This window comes from Pygoscelis adeliae, unplaced genomic scaffold, assembly GCF_000699105.1.
Source record: "Pygoscelis adeliae isolate BGI_AS28 unplaced genomic scaffold, ASM69910v1 Scaffold45, whole genome shotgun sequence".
Lineage (NCBI taxonomy): Eukaryota > Metazoa > Chordata > Aves > Sphenisciformes > Spheniscidae > Pygoscelis > Pygoscelis adeliae.
In genome coordinates this window covers 4,002,963-4,025,628 of record NW_008825114.1, presented here as the reverse complement: position 1 = coordinate 4,025,628, position 22,666 = coordinate 4,002,963, and the positions used below count along the sequence as shown (strand labels likewise).

At 41.2% G+C, this 22,666-nt stretch overlaps 1 protein-coding gene across 1 annotated transcript in view; it reads left to right on the top strand.

The window, feature by feature from the left end:
* Nucleotides 1-2,410: 2,410 nt before the first annotated feature.
* LOC103920354 (FRAS1-related extracellular matrix protein 1-like) overlaps nt 2,411-22,666 on the top strand; it is a 44,497-nt gene continuing 24,241 nt past the window's right edge. Inside the window, exons 1-15 of the mRNA XM_009328062.1 lie at nt 2,411-2,641; nt 7,446-7,540; nt 8,100-8,401; nt 8,913-9,109; nt 9,766-10,089; nt 11,846-11,954; nt 13,030-13,161; nt 15,797-16,141; nt 16,824-16,966; nt 17,501-17,697; nt 18,885-18,975; nt 20,014-20,181; nt 20,723-20,931; nt 21,752-21,845; nt 22,318-22,570. Coding sequence (XP_009326337.1) covers nt 2,411-2,641; nt 7,446-7,540; nt 8,100-8,401; nt 8,913-9,109; nt 9,766-10,089; nt 11,846-11,954; nt 13,030-13,161; nt 15,797-16,141; nt 16,824-16,966; nt 17,501-17,697; nt 18,885-18,975; nt 20,014-20,181; nt 20,723-20,931; nt 21,752-21,845; nt 22,318-22,570 — 2,890 coding nt within the window. The remainder of the gene's footprint in view (nt 2,642-7,445; nt 7,541-8,099; nt 8,402-8,912; nt 9,110-9,765; nt 10,090-11,845; nt 11,955-13,029; nt 13,162-15,796; nt 16,142-16,823; nt 16,967-17,500; nt 17,698-18,884; nt 18,976-20,013; nt 20,182-20,722; nt 20,932-21,751; nt 21,846-22,317; nt 22,571-22,666) is intronic.

Genomic DNA, 22,666 nt, shown 5'->3' with positions numbered 1-22,666 from the left:
GGGTCTTCTCTAAAACTAGCTGAGACTTACTCATGCATCGCTTCTTCATCAGGGGCTGGAGTCAAAGCATTTAAAATCCATTGCAGTCCTTGCACCAAGAGCTTCCTGCTGGCCAAGGATCCCAGCATGCCTGAAGTCAGAGGAGGTGTTAGGCAGAGCATCTTCTTGAGACATATGCCAAGGAAGTTATTTTACTTCCCTCAGCCCTATCTTCACTTTGTTCGATGCAGGAAGTAGGAAGAGGGCACAGCAATAGAGAAAGTTTTCACTCAGAACATCTCTCCATGCTTTGCAGCTGGTATTTTAAGAAAACACAGATTATATTTGATAAATGCTAGCAATCTGTGCACTATATGATAAATGCCAGTCAGATATTCAGGTTAAAAGGGTGCACTTGCTGCAAACCATACTTTCTCACTTGGAGGCTGAAGTGTAATCTGTTTTCCTCTCCCTCTTTCCAAGTTGTCCTTTATAGGATTGCAGACTGTGTTTCAAAAACTGTGAATTTTAGGAAGTGGAGTGCTGTCTCAGATGTGCTTATTTCAATGAAGTGCTATGCATATCCATCCCACTAGAAAGAAACAAAAATTAGCAAGTACTTTGGGCACATTTACATATCTGGATTTTAGTAAAAGCTGTCTGTGTAAGTAAACTTTTTAAAAAGAATTGAGATTTTGATTTGTCTCTGGAACACGTTAAAAAACTTTCAACCATGAGTTTCATTCCCTTTCCTCTGGCTAGAATTCTACATTTTCTCTTAGATTTTGTTCAGACTGATCTAGCTGCATAATTTTGGACCAAAATGGAAAGATTTTCAGATAAAAAGCTAGAAAACAAGAGTTAAGATTTGCGGCCCAGACTACATAGTCAACATACATCTAACTTTAAACATATGTTAGTACCAATGTCTTCAATCTTGAATCTTAGCTGAAGTGAGTGGATCTGTCTTTTGTTACTTTAGGAAGTGAATAATTTTAAAGAAATTCTTAACTCTGATATTTTTTAGTGAAATGTAAAACCGGGTGGATACGTACATACAATTGTAGGCTGTTCAGAAGTTCATCCTGCTGGAAACAGTAGAGTGAACACTTATTTGTTAACAATAATGAAGAAAATAAAGAGATACATGGATTTGGGTTTTTTTTCACTTTCAGGAAGGCTCAGTGTTGGTGGGAGGGTTGTGGTTAAATTAGACTGTGCAAATAAGTAGTCAGGGCACTAAAAATTTAAAAGAAACTGAAGGAATATTGATGCTTTACTAGCTTGAAATTCTTACGATGTCATAAAATTTAATTAAATCAATACCATTGCCTATTCTTTGGGCCATAGATTCAGTTACTTTGGACGGTTTTAGAAATTAGGGTCTTATGAGGATTTCAATAGTGCTTGTGCAATGTCAGAAGAACCATGCTTTTCTTATGAGTTTATAAACATGAAAGATGAAGATACGCTGTAACTGAGGGCATGAGGATCTTGTGTAAATTTTCTTTCATATTATCTTTTGTTCCTTATTTCCACTGAATTTGCCTCAGAATGATTCATGGTTTTTTTTGTGAAAAAGAAAAAATTCAGCTTTGTCATGCCATATTATATGTTTCTATGTTGACGTCCTGGCATTGTTACATGCTATAGCAGGAAGATTAGAGAGGCACTGGCAAGGTGTTTTCAACTAAAGGCTGAATTTTGCCCCCCACATTCAATGGCAAAGCAAAAATAAGTTTAACAAAAGGCCACTCTCTCTTCATCCCACTTTCAGGTATATTTAATCTGGACGAATTCTTACACCTGCACTTTCAAATTACTTGGATGCTCATACCCTTTTATTAATATCTACTTGGTCCAGCAGTAAAAAAGGCCAGTAACAAAGGATCCTACACAGCAAGTGTTTGTATGTGCATACAAATCAAAGGTGCCTGGAATTCATATTGAGAGCTGATCCACTGAGGGAGAAGTCTCATTGGTATGTAGCTAATTTTCAGAGCATGTGTGCACTTAATAGTATTCAAAGGTGAAGTTAAGCTGCTGCTTGAAATGAACTGCAATTGTAAGAAATGGTGAAGTTTTTTGTGTGGTTATTTTTTTCCCCCCAATAGTTGCACAATGCCTTATATCAATTTTCTTTCTTTTTTTTCCAGGATTAACAAACCTTAAAAGTACCCTGAGAACACATTCATCCTTTTGTCAGGCTTGACCAATGAATTTTATAAAAAAACCAAGGATATTTTGAAAGGCCCCTGTCCAAATTTCAGTCAAGGGGTACATCTTAATGGAAAATATGTGGTACATTTTTACCTGCAACTAACATTTTGGTCCTTCACTATATGGTGAAAATCTGCTGGCGGAGAAAGAGAAGACTTCTTTTGTTAAGAACATTTTCACTGGTGGAAAAGAGCTGGCACCCCCTCATAATATGAAGCCCTTTGAGAAAAGCTGGTTGTTTCTACTGCTGCCTGTGGTACTAAGAGTTGTATGCTCCTCCTTTATTAGTGTCAACCTTGGGGTGAAAGTGATGAAGGGACAGTCTGTCTTCCTGTCAGAAGATGACCTCAGATTTTCCATCCCCAGAGAGAAGGATGTCTGCAAAGTAGAAGTTGTGATTAATGAGCCAATAACACAGAGGGTTGGGAAACTAACTCCACAGGTATTTGGGCTCCATTGTGCTGGTCTGTGTGTCCATGTGTGTGCAGGTGTGGGAGAAACCAGGAAGAGTTGCTTTATTGATTTTTTTTATTTTGGGTAGTGAATAAAAGGCATGAAACTGAATGGCCTGTGAGATTCAGCCTTTTGCTAAAAGTAGCCAGCTGATAGAGAACTGTACCCCTGAAATCCAAAAGCTGAGCTCAGTAACACAAGTGCATAAAAGGGAGTTCGGTCAAAGTCTCCTTTCACAAGTGGAGAATGGGTATTCTAAAACTTTCGGTTAGGAGATATCCTGTCTCTCAGCTGCTTGTTTTTCTACCGTGAGGGTAACCAGTGCCCCTTGGGTAATGCATAGCCTGCTAGGGCATTTTGCATTTTAGTCACGGAGCCATTACTTAGGGAGCAATTAAGAGAAAATTCATCACATACAATAAGCACATTGTGTACACCATTGTTTGCTCTGCTCTGCTACAGCTAAATAACTAGCAGATGGCAAATACGTTAAAAAATATTTTCTGTTAAAATTTCAAGCTTGTAGGATTAATGAAATGTATTTCACATATCACCGTTCTGCTACTCATTTGCCTCACAAATCTCCCCACCTGAATCATAGCAGGAAGGAGTTGGAAGTAATTTACATGAAGATGTAACGGTAGAGATAGAAGATGAATGATTTTAAAATGAACCATAACCAAACAGGTTTTGTCTATTTTCAAAAAGTTTTGTTAATTGTACCATGCAGCATACAATCCTATATGTTTGTATATGTATCTTGTTTTAAACATCCTCTCTGAGGTTTCTGGTGGTCTCTGTGAAGGCGGATGCAGGAGCACCAATCTCAAAAGATTTTTCAAAGCTTCTGGCTTGGCCATCATCATTATTTTTGCAGACCACTGACAAGTACTTCAGCTGAGAAGGAGCAGAGGCACACCAGGGAAAACAGGAGGCGATGACCAGGGCAATATATGATCTTCTCTAGAGACTGGCCCCAAGATGTGCAGTACCTCTGCTGAGACTTCCCCAAGGCTTGCTCTCTGTCAGCACGGGGGCTCTGACAGTAGGCCTTCCTCTCCACTTCCCCAGTCTAGTTTGGCCCATGAGGAGAAAAAGAGAGACTTACATGTCTCATTGCTGGCAAACCTCTTCTGTAGGCAAGCTGGCTGGCTGGCTGAGTGACTTGGCTTTCGATTTCTGCCGCAGCCTCTAAATGCAGTAGGACCCAGGTATTTTGAAAAAGCCACTTTGTCCTTTGTAACCTGAAATGCTTCAAGCACAGGGTCCAGAGACCCCAGGAGATGTGTACTCACCATACCTTATTTTCCAAAATACCTAGGGTCCTTGCCTTTCCCCACTCCCAATCCCACCTCCATCAAGTGCTCATCATTTCATGGCCCTGATGTGAGCCCAGGTGTGGCTCTTGGAGGCTGCAGGCACATGTCATCTGGAGGGGTGAGCTCTGCTGGGCAGGTGGCCCTGGGGTATCAGGTTGAGAGGGGCTGTGGCTGCTGGTGGTGCCTGGGATACCCTCCCTGGATGGCTCCTGGCCTGAGTGCCATCCCATTAGGAAAGGTGCCTTCTCCTCTCCGCAGCTGTGGGGAGGTGGGAGTGCCAGAGGCACCAGCACATGGGGTTCCCCAGGGAAACTGCCAGCGAGATAGGCAGTCTGGTTATCTCAAGTCATGTTTCCTTGCTGGGGAAGAACAAGAGGGCATTTGTAAGTTGAGGGTTTCTGTTTTAAATGACAAAATCCTGAGCCAGACACTGAAAAGTGCTGCCTGAGCTTTCACCATTCCTGAAAAAAGGTGCCAGAGTCCAGCCCCCCCCGAGCTACTCATGCTCTTTCTACCAGGAAATTCTGCAGCCAGAAAATGTCTCTGGTCTGATCTGTTTTACTGCCATTGAAGTGAGTAATGTCCTAGGAATGTATGACAATTTAATTATAAATTGTAATTGAAAAGCAGTTGAAGTAGAAAAAAACAAAGCTCGACAGTAATTAGGAAAAGATTTAGATCTCCTTTGTCTTACCCAGTGAATTCATAGACAATTAGAGTTGCCTGTTCATATAAAAGGGAAACATATTAGGAAACATAAAAAAGATGTTTCTTTCTGCAAAGCAGATTGTGTCTTATACATATATAAAATGACTGTCAGTCAGTGGTAACAGACCTTTGTGGAAAGGTCCTTCATTTTCCATCCCCTTGTTATCAATTAAGAGATGGAACTAACGATGTCTTAGAACGAAAGGAATTAATTCTTTGATATGATAAACTATCTCCTCTGCTGTAGGCAGCCCCCTCTGATATGAACAGGGATGCATCATCTGAGCAGTATCTCATTGTCAAGTGCACACCAGACCTACATGTCACCAAAAACCCTAGTGACTTTGAGGGCTCTACACTGATTTACCTCAGTAAAGAATCTCATCTTCGGTGTACAACATTAAACTACTGGAAGCTGTAATATGAGTGGCTTTTGTATATAATGTACTTTTTTTTTACTTTAAGGTAACACACCACCTAACTACTTTTTTTTTTTTTTTTTTGGTAGGATATCACTTAGGACTATCTAATTAATTAATCACCTTCCTTTATGTTAGCTTGTACTAAGAAAGAAAGACATTAAATAAGAAAAAGACATTGGTGTTTTTAAATACTGAAAAATAACAAAACACATATTTCTGTGACATTTGAAAACAATACACAATAGACCAGTCACAACATAGTCAAAACATTCATCATAGGAGAGCAATTTTGTTTTTCAGAAACTGTTCTTGTCCTTCCTTTCTAAGCAGTCCCAACAAATAAAATAAATCATACTTTCCATAACACCATATATTACAGATTATTCCAAGATTATTTTAGTCAATAGGAAGAGTGGTAAGTCCATGTATATGTATCTGATAATCAATTAACTCATTACATTAAAAAAAAAAGATTGTACAATGTGCTTCTTGATGAAAGTTAAAAGCAGGCAATGTATTTTTAAAATCACTAGGAATATAGAACAATTAACACATAGTTTGAGCATCTAAGAATAACTTCAGCAGAAGTGGACACTGCCAGTAATAATGAAAGCTGATAAACTCTAATTATTTTTTCATTGTAGAAAGATGAAAGTTCTAATTCTGTGTAATGGTTAGAAAGAAACAAAGGTCACTAGTTCTTATATCCTTTACTGTAAATCCATGAAGTGGTCATGATGCACTTCAGTTACCTACGCTTTAACAACTAATTTAGGAATTAAAGTATTACTTTATTTTTACACTGAAAGTCAGACCATCCAAAGACTTTCTCTATGCACTGCACTTCCAGTCAACATTTCAGAACCCCACTAAAATCCCCCTTTCATTTCACCATCCTCCAAAGTGTTTGGGAAGATGTAGGTAATTCAGGCAAGCCACTTCATTTTCATGATTTTTTTGCTGTATTTTAAGAAATGACGGGTAGTAAGAAATGACCTCTTCTTTCTGCAAAAAGATGTGGTTTGTCAGTCAGCCACATATGTATATTAATCCTTATTAGTTATGGCCTCATCAGGTCTGTTAGTGAATGCTGAACAGATTTTACTTTAGTCCGTAGAAGAACTAATCATGCGTGAATACTACCCATAAAAACTGAATCAAAACCATGTTGAGTTTCACAGTGAGACACTCAGGAAATGAAATGCTTAGCTTTTGCCTTCATGCTGACAAGAATATGCCCTGTGTCCCTGTAGATATGAAACATGAGTATCCTCCATTTACATATAGGCTATGTAGGGGTTCCCTGTTATCACAAGGATAACATAGACATGGTCTTATCAATGCTAGGAGCTTTCAGTTGTTAAACTCTATAAAGAAATATAGCTACATGGGAATTGTAACTTACCAGACTTGCAAATTGGCATATGCGAGGACATGAAAATCCTGTGCCGCAGAATCCGAATCCCTGCTCCAAAGAATGGGTGTGTCGCAACTCTCCAAAGCAATCTTTTTTCCATTTGGGTCAGGAATTTTCCTCGTTGCCTTACTTTCGCAAGTTAACAAACCATTAAACAATCAGCTTGGAACAAGTGTCTGTCTTAGATGGTTAAACTGTGGCCAGCCATCTTTGCAAATTTGACCTTTATCAGGTGTGTCATAAGAATTAGTCTCTTTTGAATTAGCTGGTGGACACAATATAGAAGTTCTGTTTGCTTTTATGCTGTGGGAATACACTGACATTGGGGCTGGGTGTTGTATGGCACAGAGATGACATCTGATCTGGTAAAAGGCTACTGGTACAAAGTCAGTGTTCCAAAAACACGTAACAAATCTGAGCTAGCAAAGTTTCCAACAGAGAAATTTCACAGGATCATATTTTTGTAGTCCAATGGTAGTTGCCATAAAGCAGGATTTACTGTATAATCAAGCTATCACCACGAGCAACTTTAAAAGCTAATAAATCTAATATTATACTGCAGGAACTGCTGGCTTTTCAGATCCACTGCAGTTCTGCTGAATACAACTGCATCCGTAAGTCCATGGGCTGCAGTGCTAGCGAGCATGCGCTCAATTTGTTGCGCTGGAAGAGGGACTTGGCAGCCTGAAACAATCACTTTTACATGCCCATTCCCTTGTAGAGTGCCAGCAGCCTGACATTAAAGTGCTTGCTCTGGCTCTCACTGGTAGACCACAGAACAGGTGAATACCTATTCATAGAAATAAAGTACAGAATAAAAATTTCCTTAGTCTGATGCATTCCTGACAGTCAGAGAGAAGTGGAACAGAAGCCGTGAAGTTAACATCCTTGACAGTGTTGTACTTGTCTATTCTTTCTCCTTCATAGGTTTTTGACTGTCACTTCCTTCCTAATGAAGTCAAATATACCCACAATGGCTGTCCAATCTTAGATGAAGACATGGTCATGCTTAGGCTGTACAGGTAGGCAGCGGTGTGAGATCACACTTTATTGTTACCAGGAGAACAGCTGCCCTCAGGAAGAGCAAGCTGTTCATTTTTCATGGTAAAAGCTGTACATACCGTAACTACTTAGACCCAGTAGCAGCAGCATTAGTCAACAAGTGACCATTTGTTTACAGAAACATTTGTCACAATGTATTTCAGATATGCTTAAATAATGCATTTGTTAGTATTAATAAATATTATGTATTGCTTGTTTACTGCAGAAAACCAGTGATTTCTCTTTTTATTGTTGAAAGTGACAACAGTACTTTCAGACTACTGTATGTTCTGTGCTGTCCTGCTGATAGGGACACAGACCCTTGTATAAACACAGCGAGTAAGCTCTGCCTTCACACAAACACCATTTTTGCAAGTATGAGGAGGCGGGCAGCAGTGTCTGGCACCTCATGGTCTCTGGTGATCTGGGGTTGGAGGGCACGTGAGAATTCAATTTAGAAGCTGAGGCCAATGCCAAACTCACAGAGTGCCAGAAGATGTGAAGATGCATAATTAATTCATTTTCTTCTATCACCTGCAGGTTTACAGAAACTGAAACGTTTGTAGAAACATTCACCCTCCATGTGCAGTTACTTGAGCCAGACTGTAACATCATCAAAATGCGCTCCCGTGCCCTGGAGGTCCCTGAGTACTATGGTCTGTCCAGGGTGATTGACAAGAACATCCTCGCTTTTGACTATGACAGGAAGATAAACCTGGATTGCACCATTTCCATAGCCTCTTCAGAAACCCACCTGCCTGCTCACGGCCAGCTCATCACCAGGGAAGTGCAGCAAGAGCAGCTTCGTGGAGATCAGCCACAAAGCTTCTTCCCAGGCCCTAGTATGATGTGCTTTGGTTGTTTGTATTAGCAGGTTCAAAGAGACCCAGCAGATTAAGTCTGCAGCCAGTGGGTTGCTTCAGACGTGCTGGGTAAGAGTGGGTCATGTGAAGTTTAATGAACAGCTTGAGCTATCATGGAAACTGAAAGGGACATGAAGTTTGTGTGGGGCACAACACAGATCACAGATTTGGGTCAGTAATCCCCCCCGATTGGAGTCTGTTTTTGGCTCCTAGACATGCGGACCAATGTGACAGCTTTGGGAGTGCCAAGACTTGGTAGAAACAGCACAGGGAGTTGTTGGAGGCAGCACCTACCCAAGAGACCAAGGGAGGTTGGAGTTGGAAGATGTCAGATGAAAATAAAAACCTGTAGGAAAAGTTAAGTCAGGAAAGGAGTCCCAGTTCTCATCACACCGGCTTTTTATCAGGGTTAGTTTAGCTATACAGACAGGCTTCCGATGTTGGTTTCTGCTCCGGTAACTGTTTCACTATTGCTTCTGCTGGGTTACAGAGCACAGCCTGGGCCAGCAGTGCAGAAACGGGAGCTGCATGCTGGAACTGGGAGTCGTTCACAACACAAAAATGAGCTGCGAAGAATTTCTGAGGATGGGGATTCGATATCAGCACCTTGACCCTCCCTCACCTGACACCGATTATATTCCTGTGAGGCTGGATCTCACAGACAGCAGAAGCAAAACTCTGCACAAGGTAGACTTTTATGCAACCTTACAATGTCTGATTGTCTTCTTGGTTTTCAAAAAATTTAAATTCGTTGCTCCTTTTCACATTTGAAGAGAGACAGCAATCCTGAAAGTTTGTTCAGTTCTTACAATGTTGCCAGCTGGGCAAATGAAATGCATTATCTCCATGCCTCTATGCTTAGACCATTATGGCTACAGAGAAACACCTCTGGTTGTTTACTGGCAGGCATAAGAAGTTTAGCCTGAGAACAAAATTAATTCTGGCATAATTCCACCTTTTTTATAGAGCATGAGCTGCACTGACTTTGACATATATAGTAATTAACAAATTAAAAGCTGTGTGAACATATTCAGTTAATAATAATTAATGACTCGTGCATGTTTCTGTCAGGTAAAGTTATTCATTAAACTCACATCAAATTAAGCAAGTTGTTTCAGCCCAAAATGAAGGACACAAATAAGACTAGTGAACCTGGAAGACTTTTTCATGAGGTCTAAATATTTACTTTAGGCATTTTCTTATTAAAATGTTTCAATTTTTCTTTTCAAAATAATTATTGCTTTAACATGTACCCCAATTAGCTATGTGAAGGTAATGGAAATTGAATTTATTTTGTTTGCTTCACTTTGATCTTTCAGTTGTCTCATTTTTTCCTGTTGTAGACTGAATATGCATGGCTCCCTGTTCAGATTAAAGGTGCTATTCCCAATCAAATACCCAAAGCTGCCCCGATGGCAAAGTTCATCCTGGAAGTAGATCAATTTATTTTAACCCCCATTACAACCACAACCATTGATGCTGAAGACAACGAAACTCCAAAGTCCCTGCTTGTATTCAACATTACCAAGCCACCTCCACAGGGCTTCATCACTCATCTATCTGACCATACCAAAGCTGTTGGCTCCTTCACGTGGAAAGATCTCAGTGACACGCTCATTGCTTATCAGCCTCCAAATAACAGCCACACAGAGAGGAGGAATTATGAGGTAAGTGTAATGTATGAGCATTTGCTGTTTTTAATCTCCTTAAGATTCACTAAGCTGTAAATAAATGCATTCATTTGTAATGGATATTTTTCAGAAAAAAAAAAGGTGTTTCTCTAGCCACATGCAATGCAGGAGCAGAGGTAAAATCTTTTGCCACTTTCTCCTATGACTCATCAGCTTAACTGTCTAACACAAATCAGATATTTGTTGCTCACTACTTAAGAATTTCTTTGCACTGAAAGATTTTTATCCCCTCTGACTAAGAATATCTAAACCGGATTGTTTTGGTTCTTTTTTTTTTTTTTTAATTTTTTTATGAAGGGAATAGGGGAACAACACTACTTGTAGATCTAACCAAAAGCCTTTGGAAGGATCAGTGGTGCCTTTTCCACATAGCTTTTATCTCAATGTGACAGTACTGATCCCTGTGACCTGTGGACAGGTGACATATTTAAAGCCATGAAAGATGGACCAGCTAAATGTCAGGATTGCCATTCAATCTCGCACCCTACCTAATGCGGCAATAGTGGTATAGGGATAACAGAAAGGGACTCAACAGTTCCTGCTGGGAGGATTAAAAGCACGTCACTAACACAGAGAACATTGTGCAAACGATGAAAGCAGGCTGGTATCTGCAGGGTCTGGAGTAAGTGAGTAAATAGGCGGTGCTGATCTATGAGACCAAGGCTGCAGGAATATATTTATGTTTTATGGGAGCTAACAGAGCACCACTTCCACCTTTTCCGTGTTGGCTGCTAGTGATGTTTTTCCCTCCAGATCTGCCACAGAGTGCTGTCAGTGAATGCCTCCCACTTCGGGTACAGTGTTACTTTATTTTTCAATTACCAGTACTGCTAGATATTTTGTGTAATTCAGCAGTGTGCCAGCACTGTGAGAAATAAGCAATAGTCTTAAAAAGGAGATGTAAGAGGAAGAGAAATGAGGTAAAGGAGTATATAAATATGCTGATAGTTATAAAATAACTTCCTGATAAGATAGTTAAGCAATAACCCAAACAAAACAAAAAGGTTGGTACTAAAGTAATGAAACTGAAGAGACGGAAAATCAGAGCAAGGTAAGCTGGCGAAAGGGTGGCCTGGAAAGCAGAGGAACAGTAACAGGAACTTTGGCACCTGATGCTGACAAGGATTGTCTTTTTTTTAACCTTGGCTGTCACAAGAACCCTCTTCCTTTCTGTTTCCTTAGTATGAGGATCAGCCATCCTACCAAACCGTCTGCTCCTGAAGTGCATCTTTGTTCTGTTTTCAGCATTGTTTGATCACAGGTTCAAGAATTTGACAATTCAAGAGTTTCACAATTCAGGAGTTTGACATTTTCTTTTTTTTTTTACTATTTTTTCTGTGCCAGTCCATATCTTTTCTTTCATAATTTTTTTTGGTCTTACATATGTTAAAAGAGTGGGAAGTGCCCCTTCCCCCTCTTATTATTACTACTATTAAAAAAGCCCTATGTTGATAGCTGTGTTAATTGTACCCAAAACAACAGTGAAAAATACTTATCTTTCCCATTGATTTCCACACATTCCCAAATAACTTTCCGAGCATTCACTGTGAAGAGCACAGAAGGCAGATACTTAATTTTGTGCAGAACCTCAAAAGCTCTTTTTAGAGGCTATTTGTTAGCATATTATTAGAAGACTTTAAGTTCTCTCAGGTAAGAACATACTATATGTGTTTTGAGGTACAGCTGGTTTTCAGGCTGGTTTTTTTCAATAGTTTGTCTGTTTTCACAACAGGTGCAGTTTGAGGTTCATGACTTCTACTTTGAAAGGAGTTCACCGATCACTGTGCATCTTTCTATCAGAACAACAGATACAAACGCTCCTCGGGTTTCATGGAATACAGGTGAGATCTCTTTTCCTCAGTTTATTTTGCCACAGAATTTATAACACTTTGACACAGATATTTGACAAAGCTCTAAAATTCAGATTTACACCTGGAGTTTAAGGATCATTAAACTGAGGGAGTGTAAATCTATTTTTCCCTTTATCCATTTTGGGGGGAATATGTTACAACTACTTGAAAAAAATCTTAAGTTTTAACTGGAACGAAAAAGAAAAAAGGGAGTTACAGGAAAATCAGGATTTCTGTATACAGCATTTTCTTCAAGAACGAACTGGACATTAAAGAGTATAAATAATAAAGACAAATATGTGATGGAATAGTAGTAGGGTGGTCTGTGGGAAAGACCAAGGCTTGTTGGTATTGTTTAAAGTGGAAGTCTGCAAAAACGAACAACTAGAAGAAGAGGTCCTGATACACCGCCAGCCATTTGAAGCCTGGAAACCTTACAGGGTTAAGGCTAATTCAAACAGATTTATAATGCCTGCACTGGAGAGGGGACAGGCTCTCCCATCTAGAGTGAAATGTACATTGATATTTAATCATCAAAAGGCAAAGGTATAAGGTCAAACAAGTCTTGAAGCTAACAGCAGAGAAAGAGCAGTAGAAAAGGGAAGGAGCTGAGGGGAGGCCTCATGTCTCCCAGAGAAGCCCCACCTGAAATGGCTCTCTGAGTAAAAAGAGGAGATACTGCCCTCCGTCATGAAGATCAATATATATTTTTAAATGCAGACTCTCTAAGGAAGCTGAGTGCCCAGTTTCAGACATTGTGAGATTGCAAGTGCAATGCTCCAGTTTGTGCAAATGTCCAGAAATGTGCCTAGCTAGTCTATCATTTGGAACCAGAATATGTTATTTCTCTGAAAAAAATTCCTTAAAGACAGTTGACTAAGGCGATGTCAGAATAAAAGTTGATCTCGAGCTTTTAAGCTGGCCTTGAAATGTCTGTCACAGGTACGTATGTAGAGGGAATTAAACATGCTTTTTTTCCTGACTGCAAAAACCTTCAGAAAGGTTAGATGCTGACAGCCTTGAATGTTGCCGACGCTTTGGTGAAATAATGCTCTGCTCTTTGCAGGCCTCAACCTCCTGGAAGGGCAATCCCGACCGATCACATGGCAACACTTCCAAATTGTAGACAACGATGACATCCAAAATGTTCGCTTGGTCACCGTTGACGGCTTACAGCATGGGCGGCTCACAGTGAGAGGTAAATTGTTTCAACTTGAGGGCCTAGAACCATGGTCTCTAGTGACAACTGGCTACAATGATGTGACAGTCAATAAGGTGTTTATAGAGTCTGTCGTATGTCGGTCCCTGCTGAGGGCTGCCAGCATAAGAGACAGGCTTACAAGGGAATGAAGGTGTGAAAGGAAATACCTGAATGCATAGTAAGCAATCAAAAAATCTACAAGCTCATAAAGAAAGTCAGTTGCATAGCTTAGACACTTTTGCAAATAGTGTATTTATGCTGTCCGCATCCTTAAAGGGGAGATACTTGCAAGTCTGGCATTTTGCCTACACACCACTTTCATTTGAAAATGAAATTGGTTCTTAGTTTCTCCACCAGAGGTGAATTCAGCCCAAGTGAGCTAATGCAGCTAGCAACAGCGTGCAGCAGACTTGATGCTGCCCTGTCTCACGAAGGCTAAACGAGGATGGGTAACTCCCCGAAAGACAGTGCTGCAATGCCACTGCAAAAAAAAGAGAAATGCCAGAATACCCATATATTGCTCTGTGTCACTCAAAGGAAACAAGAAAACCCGGGGCATGAGAATGCATCTTCCGCAGGTTTCCCCTCCGGTGCGAAGAGCAAGACCCACACCAAGGGAAGCGGCCACGGCCACACACTGATGGGCAGAAGCTGTGACCCAGCCTGGCTCTGCCCTCCCGCCCTGGCTTCCCCTGCTACATCCACGCTAGACATGGGGATTAAAACAAGAGTATTGAAAAATTTGGTATTGCAACTTTTACTTTCCTAACATACATTTACATCCCAAAACTGAAATTTTAAAGAAATCGGCTATGCTTTCATTGAGCTGGCATGACCTAGGCGAAATGCAGTCACTGTATTTCTCTATTTTTTTACATTATTGCTGGAAGATGCTAAGGAAGGCCGAGTGAATTTGAACTGTTGGAAAATACAGAAAACATTTGGATACGGTTGTTATTTGCTGGCAGCTTTAAGGTTTATTTCAAAAAGTGGCAATTAAATTAGACTTCTAATTCATTAGCCTTCTGCATTGTCAATATTACTAATATTGCTTTGCAATCTTATGAGTCAGCACAGTGCTGCTCTCTTTGGGAAAATGGTTAGGTAAAAAAAGTCACTCTGCTGTTGGCATGGTGGAAAGATGCTGCCACTATCAGTGCTGGATTTTTTGATAGTTAAATGTATTTATGTAAAATGCATCACCTAGAGACATAAAGCAATTATTTAAAGAAAAAGGGAAAGTGGTATTTGGAATTTAGTGAAAACAGAAACTATTCAGAAGTCTGTTTCATCTCAGGAAACTACTGCCAAGGACTTCAGCAAGATCATCCTCCTGTAATACTACAAACAAACTCTGTGGTGTCAGCGGTGTTAGATAGGCTCAGCCCCAGAAATGGTGTTACGGAGGGCTGTGCAGCCAGCCAGGGAGTGGGCTGCAGGCCGTGGAGCAGCAGACCAGCTGTGCCTGCAGGTGCATACAGAGCCCAGGTCACATCTCGTGGTGGCAGTCCCATCCTTGCATGCAGCCCCCTGGGGTCTCTCAGCCTCCCGTAGGCCAGCCAGGGGTGGATATTTCTTCTCCAGTGACCGTGCCTTATTCCCTTTTATGTGTCTGCATAAGCACATGCAAAGGAAACCATCACCACAATTTTTGGCAATTGTCTTTTTTGTCTAGCAAGCACCAACTGATGTTCCAACTTTAAAGGAAAGCTCGGGTTTAGCCCTCCAGATGCTCTAATGCTGCTGGCAAATGGTCTGAGCCACTGCCTACTGAATCAGTGGAGGGATTCCAATTAACTGCAGGGAACAGGGAATCCACCCAATGTTTTGAATGCTCTTTTGTTGTGTTTGGTAATGCCAGTCCTAGAGCTAAAGGAAAGCCCTGAAAGAAGGAGGTAGGTATGGTGTTGTTCCCTGCCTTCTGTCACCTTTAACAGGTTTTTGTTTGGTGGTGAGGCAGGTATTTCTCCATCCTAAAGTTTGTCCATAATTCTCTTCAAGTAAGGAGCGAAGGGAGTGGGTGTGTGTCTCTGCTGACGTTACGCAGCATGGAAGGCACAAAAATATTTTCCTTGGAGGCCCTGGGGATATCATCTCTTCCAGCACCAGCTTGCAGTTCTTGAAACCTTTAACCTGCCTGAATATTTGTGTGTGTGCATAACATGTCTAGTGAAGCAGAGTTGTAAAATTGTCTTATTATAGACAGTAACCTCAATATGCAGAAAAAACAAGACCCACTTGTTATTTTTTACTTGCAATGAAATGCTGAGCCGTAATTATAAAGCATATTCTCTTTGATGCTTAAAATACCTGTAAAATGTTCTGATAAGAAAGCGGAAGTTGAAATTAAAGTGGAAACAGTCGCAGTTAAAAGTCCTTGATATCTCCAGTTGTCTTTAGTGCAATGGACATTTGGAGGATTTTCTCTGCTACCACAGTTCCAAATTCTGCATTTTTATTAACTATTCCAACTTTTACAAACTTGTTTCCAGTAGGTAAAGTTACGTTTGATTTTTCTAGTTAGAAATGCATTCTCCTTCTCTCTCCGTTAATAACATTGTTATTGGTGGAAGGATTCTCCTCCAGGCTGAACTGCATGTCTTTGATGCGTATTCTTCCACTGTTTTGACAGGAGGGAAAGGATTCATGTTCACAGTCTCTGACATTCAGGCTGGAGTTGTGCACTACCATCACGATGACAGTGATTCTACTAAGGACTTTGTGGTATTTAGGATTTTCGATGGCCCCCACAGTATTCGCCATAAGTTTCCCATCAATATCCTCCCTAAAGATGACAGCCCTCCATTTCTTATCAGCAATGTGGTCATTGAAGTTCATGAGGGACAGTCGATCCTGATTCAGGGCTCCATGCTTCATGCTTCTGACATGGATTCCAGTGATGATTACATACTATTCAATATTACCAAGGCACCACAGGCTGGAGAAATCATGAAGAAACCAGGACAAAACTTGATAGGTAATGAAACACATCCACAATAGCATGCTTTTATTTGTCCCCTCCTTTTTCAACTACATTAAATGTTACAATAAGACAATTCACTTTGGCTCAGGACAAATCATGGCAAATTTGGACTTCTTTCATTGTAGTGTAAATCCCCATCATCAATTAATATTGGTCTCTGCACCAGGATAACTATACCTGTGAACACCATTTATCCCGTAATTCTTCCATTCTGAGTCTATTTCCTTACTGTCCTTTTCTCCTCCAGAAAAGTCAGGCTAGTTGGGAGTTATTTTATCTGCAAGGATCCCTGACAATTTCAAAGCTATTAGATGATGCTAACGATGCTAAAAGAGCGAGAAAGCTCTCCTTCCATTTAACTGAACGTAGAAATTCCTGTACTAGACTGAAGAGGCTGCTAGTCCTGTAAATTCTCTTTCGTTGTCTGAACAGGGCTTTAGGCCCATTGGCTGTGTTGCTTCATTTTTTGAGTAATCATTAAGTGACATAGAAAAGAAGTGGATGATCTTCAGGAAATGTGGAAGACAGTGAGATAACATTCCAAAGGGCTTGCCCTAGTTAGGGTGAGAAAGAGGACATTATGCTTCACCAGTTACTTGCACAGCTAATGGATAATTTTAATGAATTATTAAAATCATACACTGTTCAATAGAAGATATATTCTTCAATTCAACAGGGTATTCTGTCAGCAGTTTTCTTCAGAGGGATCTATTTAATGGAATAATTTATTATCATCATTTGGGAGGAGAAGTATTTGAAGATTCCCTTGAGTTCGTGCTGTGTGATAGCCATGACCCTCCCAATCTCTCAGAGCCACAGGTATGAAAATGAAGCATCTTTGGTAGAGTCCTGCATTTTTCCTTCAAGTGGCTGATGATTTTACACCTTCTGACAGACTTTCAAATCAAACTGGTATAGATCTTTTCTGTTTGCCGTCACCATGCTCATCAGCACAAACAATGTTCTTCAGAGCTAGCTCTTGTTCTTGCTTTTCATAGGCTAATTCTCTCTGCCTGGTTGCAGAGAGACAAGTCCATTGCAAAGACTTTTTCCTACACTGTAAAATGAAACATTGAAAACAAATTAGATTTGGAGACAGTACAAATAAACTTAACAGCCCTTCTGAAGTCAACTGAGAAGATACTATTTATTTCACCGAGGAGTCCAACATACTGAATTTAACTTTGCTATTAGTTTAAAGGGAAACCACTAAGATTCATAGGCTTTGCATTTAACTGTTGTGTAACTCCATTACTCGTGTGTTCATGATATGGTATGTGCATGTTTATAAACAGCTGCTTGGACACTTATTGAGAGGAGTGGCTGCTGATTTCACTGTCTTCCTGATTTCAGGTGATGATGGTGCACATTATCCCTGTGGACGATCAGCTACCCAGAGAAGCCCCAGGAGCGACCCGTCACCTGGTTGTTAAGGAGACTGAGATTGTTCACCTGACTAAGAAACATCTCCACTTCATAGATGTGGAAGAGCAAGACAGGGAACTCACATACACCATAACCACTTCCCCATTTTTCTCTTGCACGCATGGGTAGGTGTGACCTGCCATACCTTTCAGGTGGGACAGTGCGATGACCTGCAGCCTCAGTAGCGTGCTTGTGTCTCAGGTTCTTAATCTGTTTGCTTAAAGTGCAGGTGACAATAGCTGGGTGCAGTTCTCCTGTTGATGATTAAGGGTGAGCTAGAGCTGAAAGCAACAGACTAATACAGAGACTAATAAAAAAAAAGCATAGTTTAGCAAGAAATAATAAGAAGGAAAGCACCTGAAATTTTTTCTCTCCTTTTGTTGGACTTGCATTTTACACTGGCCTGTGGGATCCTGTACAGCCTTGAGCACAAGTCACAGCCCCTCTCCTAACTGCTAGAGTGGGGCTGACCTGGGACTGCCCCAGACTGAGAAGATGAGGGGCTACAGCTTTTTCTGGGATATGTATTATTGCCATGGCACTGTGAAGGACTCCCAGTCCTGGACCAGGAACCTGCGGAGCAGAATGCAGGTAGAACAGGTTATAGGGGCGATAGGGGTATGGGATGAATGGGTGTACTAGCAGTTTACATGACACTGATGCTGTTTCACCATTTGGTAAATTCATGACAGCATGGGCAACAATTTGCTAAATAGAAAAGTTTAAAATCCAGCCGTTGTATGGTTTAAGTTGAAGATTAACACTTTCAATTTTGACCTCAAGCAACAGAGGATCAGTACACAGCTGGGGAAGAAGGTTGTATAGGCTGTTCCCCTCTTCAGTCAAATAGTCACATGGTTATCCAGTTTGCTGGTTACTGCTGTTGGAAAGCTGGCTTGCTGGAAACTGGTTCATTTCAGAAGTTTATAAGATGCATGAAAACCAGAAATAATTTATTTTTCTATGTAAAGATAAATGCAGGTGTGTAAGTAATAAGAATGTGATGGACTAGACTTGCAGGTGGTGTAAATGATATCTGGGGTGTGCAGAGACACACTTGTAGCAAACCCAGAGCTTGCTTATAAAGTATGCAATGATTGTTCGAGACCATCCTGAAAAATATTTCTTGTGGCCAGTTTTCTGTGATAATGTTTAAATGAATAATGAGGATAGAAGAAAGAAAAATGGTTTTCCTTTCAATGCAGTTGGGAGTGGGAAGTTAATTTGAAATGCAGGATTGAGCTATGTGAGTTTTGTTTTTCCTGTTCTTCAGTATCGCTAGCCAGGATGTGACATATGTATTTTTGTACAGCCACTCAGATGCTGGGAAGCTGTTTATGGTGGACACCATCCCCAAGCTGGTCAAGGATCCTGCTGCTCTTGCACTGCGGTCATTTACTCAGGTTTGTTATGTTGCCTTATACCATAACCAGTTCTAAACAATTTAAAAAAATTACAAGCTTCTTTTTGACAGGAAAACAAGAGGTGAAAAACGAGGAGCAGTACTATCACGAGCTCTGCTTAAGAATCTCAAAAATTTGCTAATTCAATTCCAGCTTTTAAAACAAATTTCCATCATACTTCAGTTCTGCAATATGTAAACACAACTTGCCTTTTGAAACCAGCAGTGGCTGCAGTTCCTCAGGGCAGGCTGAATTTGGCTCCAGCATGGCGTTGAGAGGAAGGAAAAAATACACAAAATGCGGAAATGAGGCCTCGACAGTTTCCTGCTTCTTCTCAGTGTCTCCACCAATAGATATGGTACAGGCTGGAACAGGCCTTTTTCAGGATTTTGTTGTTCAGTTTTCACGCTTCTGTAGTTTGACAGATGTCTTACGAATATCAGTAAAGTGTCCTGTTTTATATCCTGCTGTATGGTTAAGGTTGCATAATGGTGATCATTGCAATACCACAAAGAGAGCTCTGAGCCTTTAAATCCTTAATCACATGCCTAATATGATCTGGATGCAAGATTTTGGTGATTATTTTAGTCTCTCTCACTGGCCTGCCCTCACCCAGGGAGGCAGGGTGTGCAGTTTATTCATACTGGTGAGGGCAAATTCAGCTGCCATGGGAGATGTTACATTAAAAGCTATGCTTTGATGAATTGTTTATTTTAAAGTCACAGTTAGAAAAGGCCCTGGGACCAGCATTCTTAAAGGGCTCCATCAAGAAGGTAAGGCCATTGCCTCTGTTACCACTTATAAACAGTATTTTTTGCTGCAGGTTTGGAAATTTGAACCTCTACTCACCTGATTTGTAGCTAAAGATGCATTTAATCAAGGTATTGCCAGTAGCTAAAGAGTACGTGCAAAGTTTCTGGACTTAATTTTGACAGTTCGGAAAACATCTAATCAGGCAATGAGAAAGGTCCCTAATAAGCTGAATTATGGCTACTCCCATTATCTCTTCTTACATGCACCCCTCTTCTCTTTTTGCAGCATGCTGTGAACTATATGAAAGTTGCCTACATGCCGCCACTGCAGGACATTGGGCCTGAACCGCAGCAAGTCCAGTTTATTTTTTCCGTCAGCAATCAGCATGGTGGCACTTTGTATGGGATCTGCTTCAATATTACAATTCTTCCTGTGGACAATCAAGCCCCAGAGGTAAGGTGGTGGTGAAGGTGAGAGGGAAGGACTTGGAAATGGCTTTGGGTAGAAACAGAAATGCAGAGAGATGTCCTGATCTGACTGAAATAAAAAAATAAATCTTCCACGGGATCAGGGTTTCAGTGTCTTGCACGTAGCCTGCTTTGGGACTGAAGTGGAAGGCAAAGTCTGGTGAGTGTGCAGAGTGAGTTTTTGTGCGAAATAAGCTGAGGGCTACCTTCAGAGTCTGAGTGGCTGTACAAAAATACGTATGTCACATTCTGGTTAGCAAAACTGCATCCCTCCTCTTTGTGTTGCCTATTGCCTGCGAAGGCCAGGAGCCTCCGTGAATGGCATCACGACTGGGCTGCACGTATTAGGGCCTACTATTAGTAAATTCCTTAGGTTTTCCTAACACAGCAGAAAAGAGTACAGCCTTTGGCATTTCGGTTTTTAAGGTGTCACACGTCCTCATACCAGAGCAAATTGAAATTGCCCTGTTCGGTGTATGTTTGGAGGTGCAGTAGAAAAGAGGGTTCAGCATTTCTCCTCCATGCAGGTTTTAACAAGCCATTTGAGAGTGGAAGAGGGTGGCCTGAGCCCTGTCACAGAGGGACACATTCTCATCTCTGACGTGGACACGAAACAGGAGCGTCTCCTCCTCCTCCTGCAGAGACAGCCTCAGCACGGAGTGGTGGAGCTGGATGGCATTCCCATGAATGAAGGTGACAGGCTTTCCTGTGGGGACCTGCGTACCCTGGCAGTCAGGTTAGAAGAGTGGATATCTTTTCCTCTTGTAGTGGCTGAGTCTCTCAGTTGGAGTGAAAGCCCTGCAGTGAAGTGGTGCGAGGTGCAGAGGATACAGCTAGCCCTACTCACCATAGCACGGCTCTGGCAGAGCTGCTCCAGGCCAAGATTGCTGGCTGAGCCTTGGGACTGCAATGGTCACTGTGGAAACTGAGCTGTTGTGTGGCCAGGAAGCGGGAGCTAGAGACCATGTTTGATGTAGATAGATTTCTCTATAAAGCACTGACCCGTGCAGATGAGGAGGCAAATTCAGCCATGCAGTTCCTGTGAAGAAGGCAATGTTGCCAGCTTTTTTCTTTTAAGGAAGTTGTGTGTTTATTAAACTTGGCTAGTTTACAAGAAAACTTGTATTAACACTGATTAACCTAGAGATGAAAATTTTGCTACTTTATTTGTGGCAAGAACAAGACTCGACTTTCTACACGCACACAGAATTAGAGCTCGCTGAGTCTGTTTCCATCTGTTATTCAAAGAGGGCACCTACTGCAGCAAGGACATGCGTGTTTGGTAGACACCTCACAAGCAGCCAGAACATAGATGACAAGGCCTCAGCGAAACCATTTTCCCAGCTGACATCTGGTTTATCTTGGGTGTTTTCTTCTTGTGGGAGACCCCGCAAGCCCTCTGATGACACTCTGATCTGGAATCAGCAGTCTTAGATGGACACCCTTGCACAGGGATCGGCTTTTTATGTTGGGGGGGATCCACATTGTCTGGCATGACCACAAAGCACAGCTTCTTTTTCTGTGTGAAATCTGTGTAGCTCTTTTTTTTTTCACAGTTATCGGCATGATGGCTCTGAGACTCTCACTGATGATGTCCTCTTTGCAGCCACAGATGGCATCCACTTTGTAGAGTTCATCCTGCAGGTCAAGGTCAGTGTGTTGCATATTTCTGAGAGCAATTGCCTGTGTAGAAGACTGCAAAGCTTGACTTCTGAAAGTCTTCGCGTTCCCTTGGAAATCAGAAGATAATGGACTTGTTAGGCTTCCATTTCGACCCTAGTTTTCAGGTTTATGTGACAAATTTGAGAGGAGATTTGGCTTGTACTAGCTGAAAGGCATTTGTGCTAGCTCTAGCTTGGGTTCTTCTGTCTGGAATTATTCTCTCTGTACTTAAATATGGGGAGTGAATTTTCTTTCTCAAGCTATAATTATCTAGTTTGGTTTACTTTTGTCTTTGAATTTTAAGAGTGACTCTAATTCAGCTGGTTTCATTTTGTTCATAGAGACAGCTTGATGTACTCTGACACTGACACCATACTGCTGGTTTGGGCTGGAAAGAAATGTATTAAAACAATGGGTTTCCACTGAAATGAAAAATAAAATAAATTATTTTTCTGATTAGGTGTTGCCTGTGAATGACGAGCCACCTGTTATGCGAACAGGCCTTGTTCCTGTGCTCCACTGCCTGGAGGGTGAAGAAGTGGTCCTCTCCTCAGAGTACATTTATGCCACAGATGCAGACAGTGATGACATGAAACTGGTGTTTATGCTGGCTCGCCAGCCCTACCACGGGGTAGTGAGGAAAGCTGGTATTGCTGTGGATCGTTTCTCCCAAGCTGATGTCATCTCTGGTTTAGTCACATATAAGCACACTAGTAAGTGAGTTAAGGGCAGAATTAGACGGGAAGGTGGTCAGAGAGTTTTTGGCAAAAAATCTTAACCTGAATCCATATAATCTTTGCAGAAGCTCA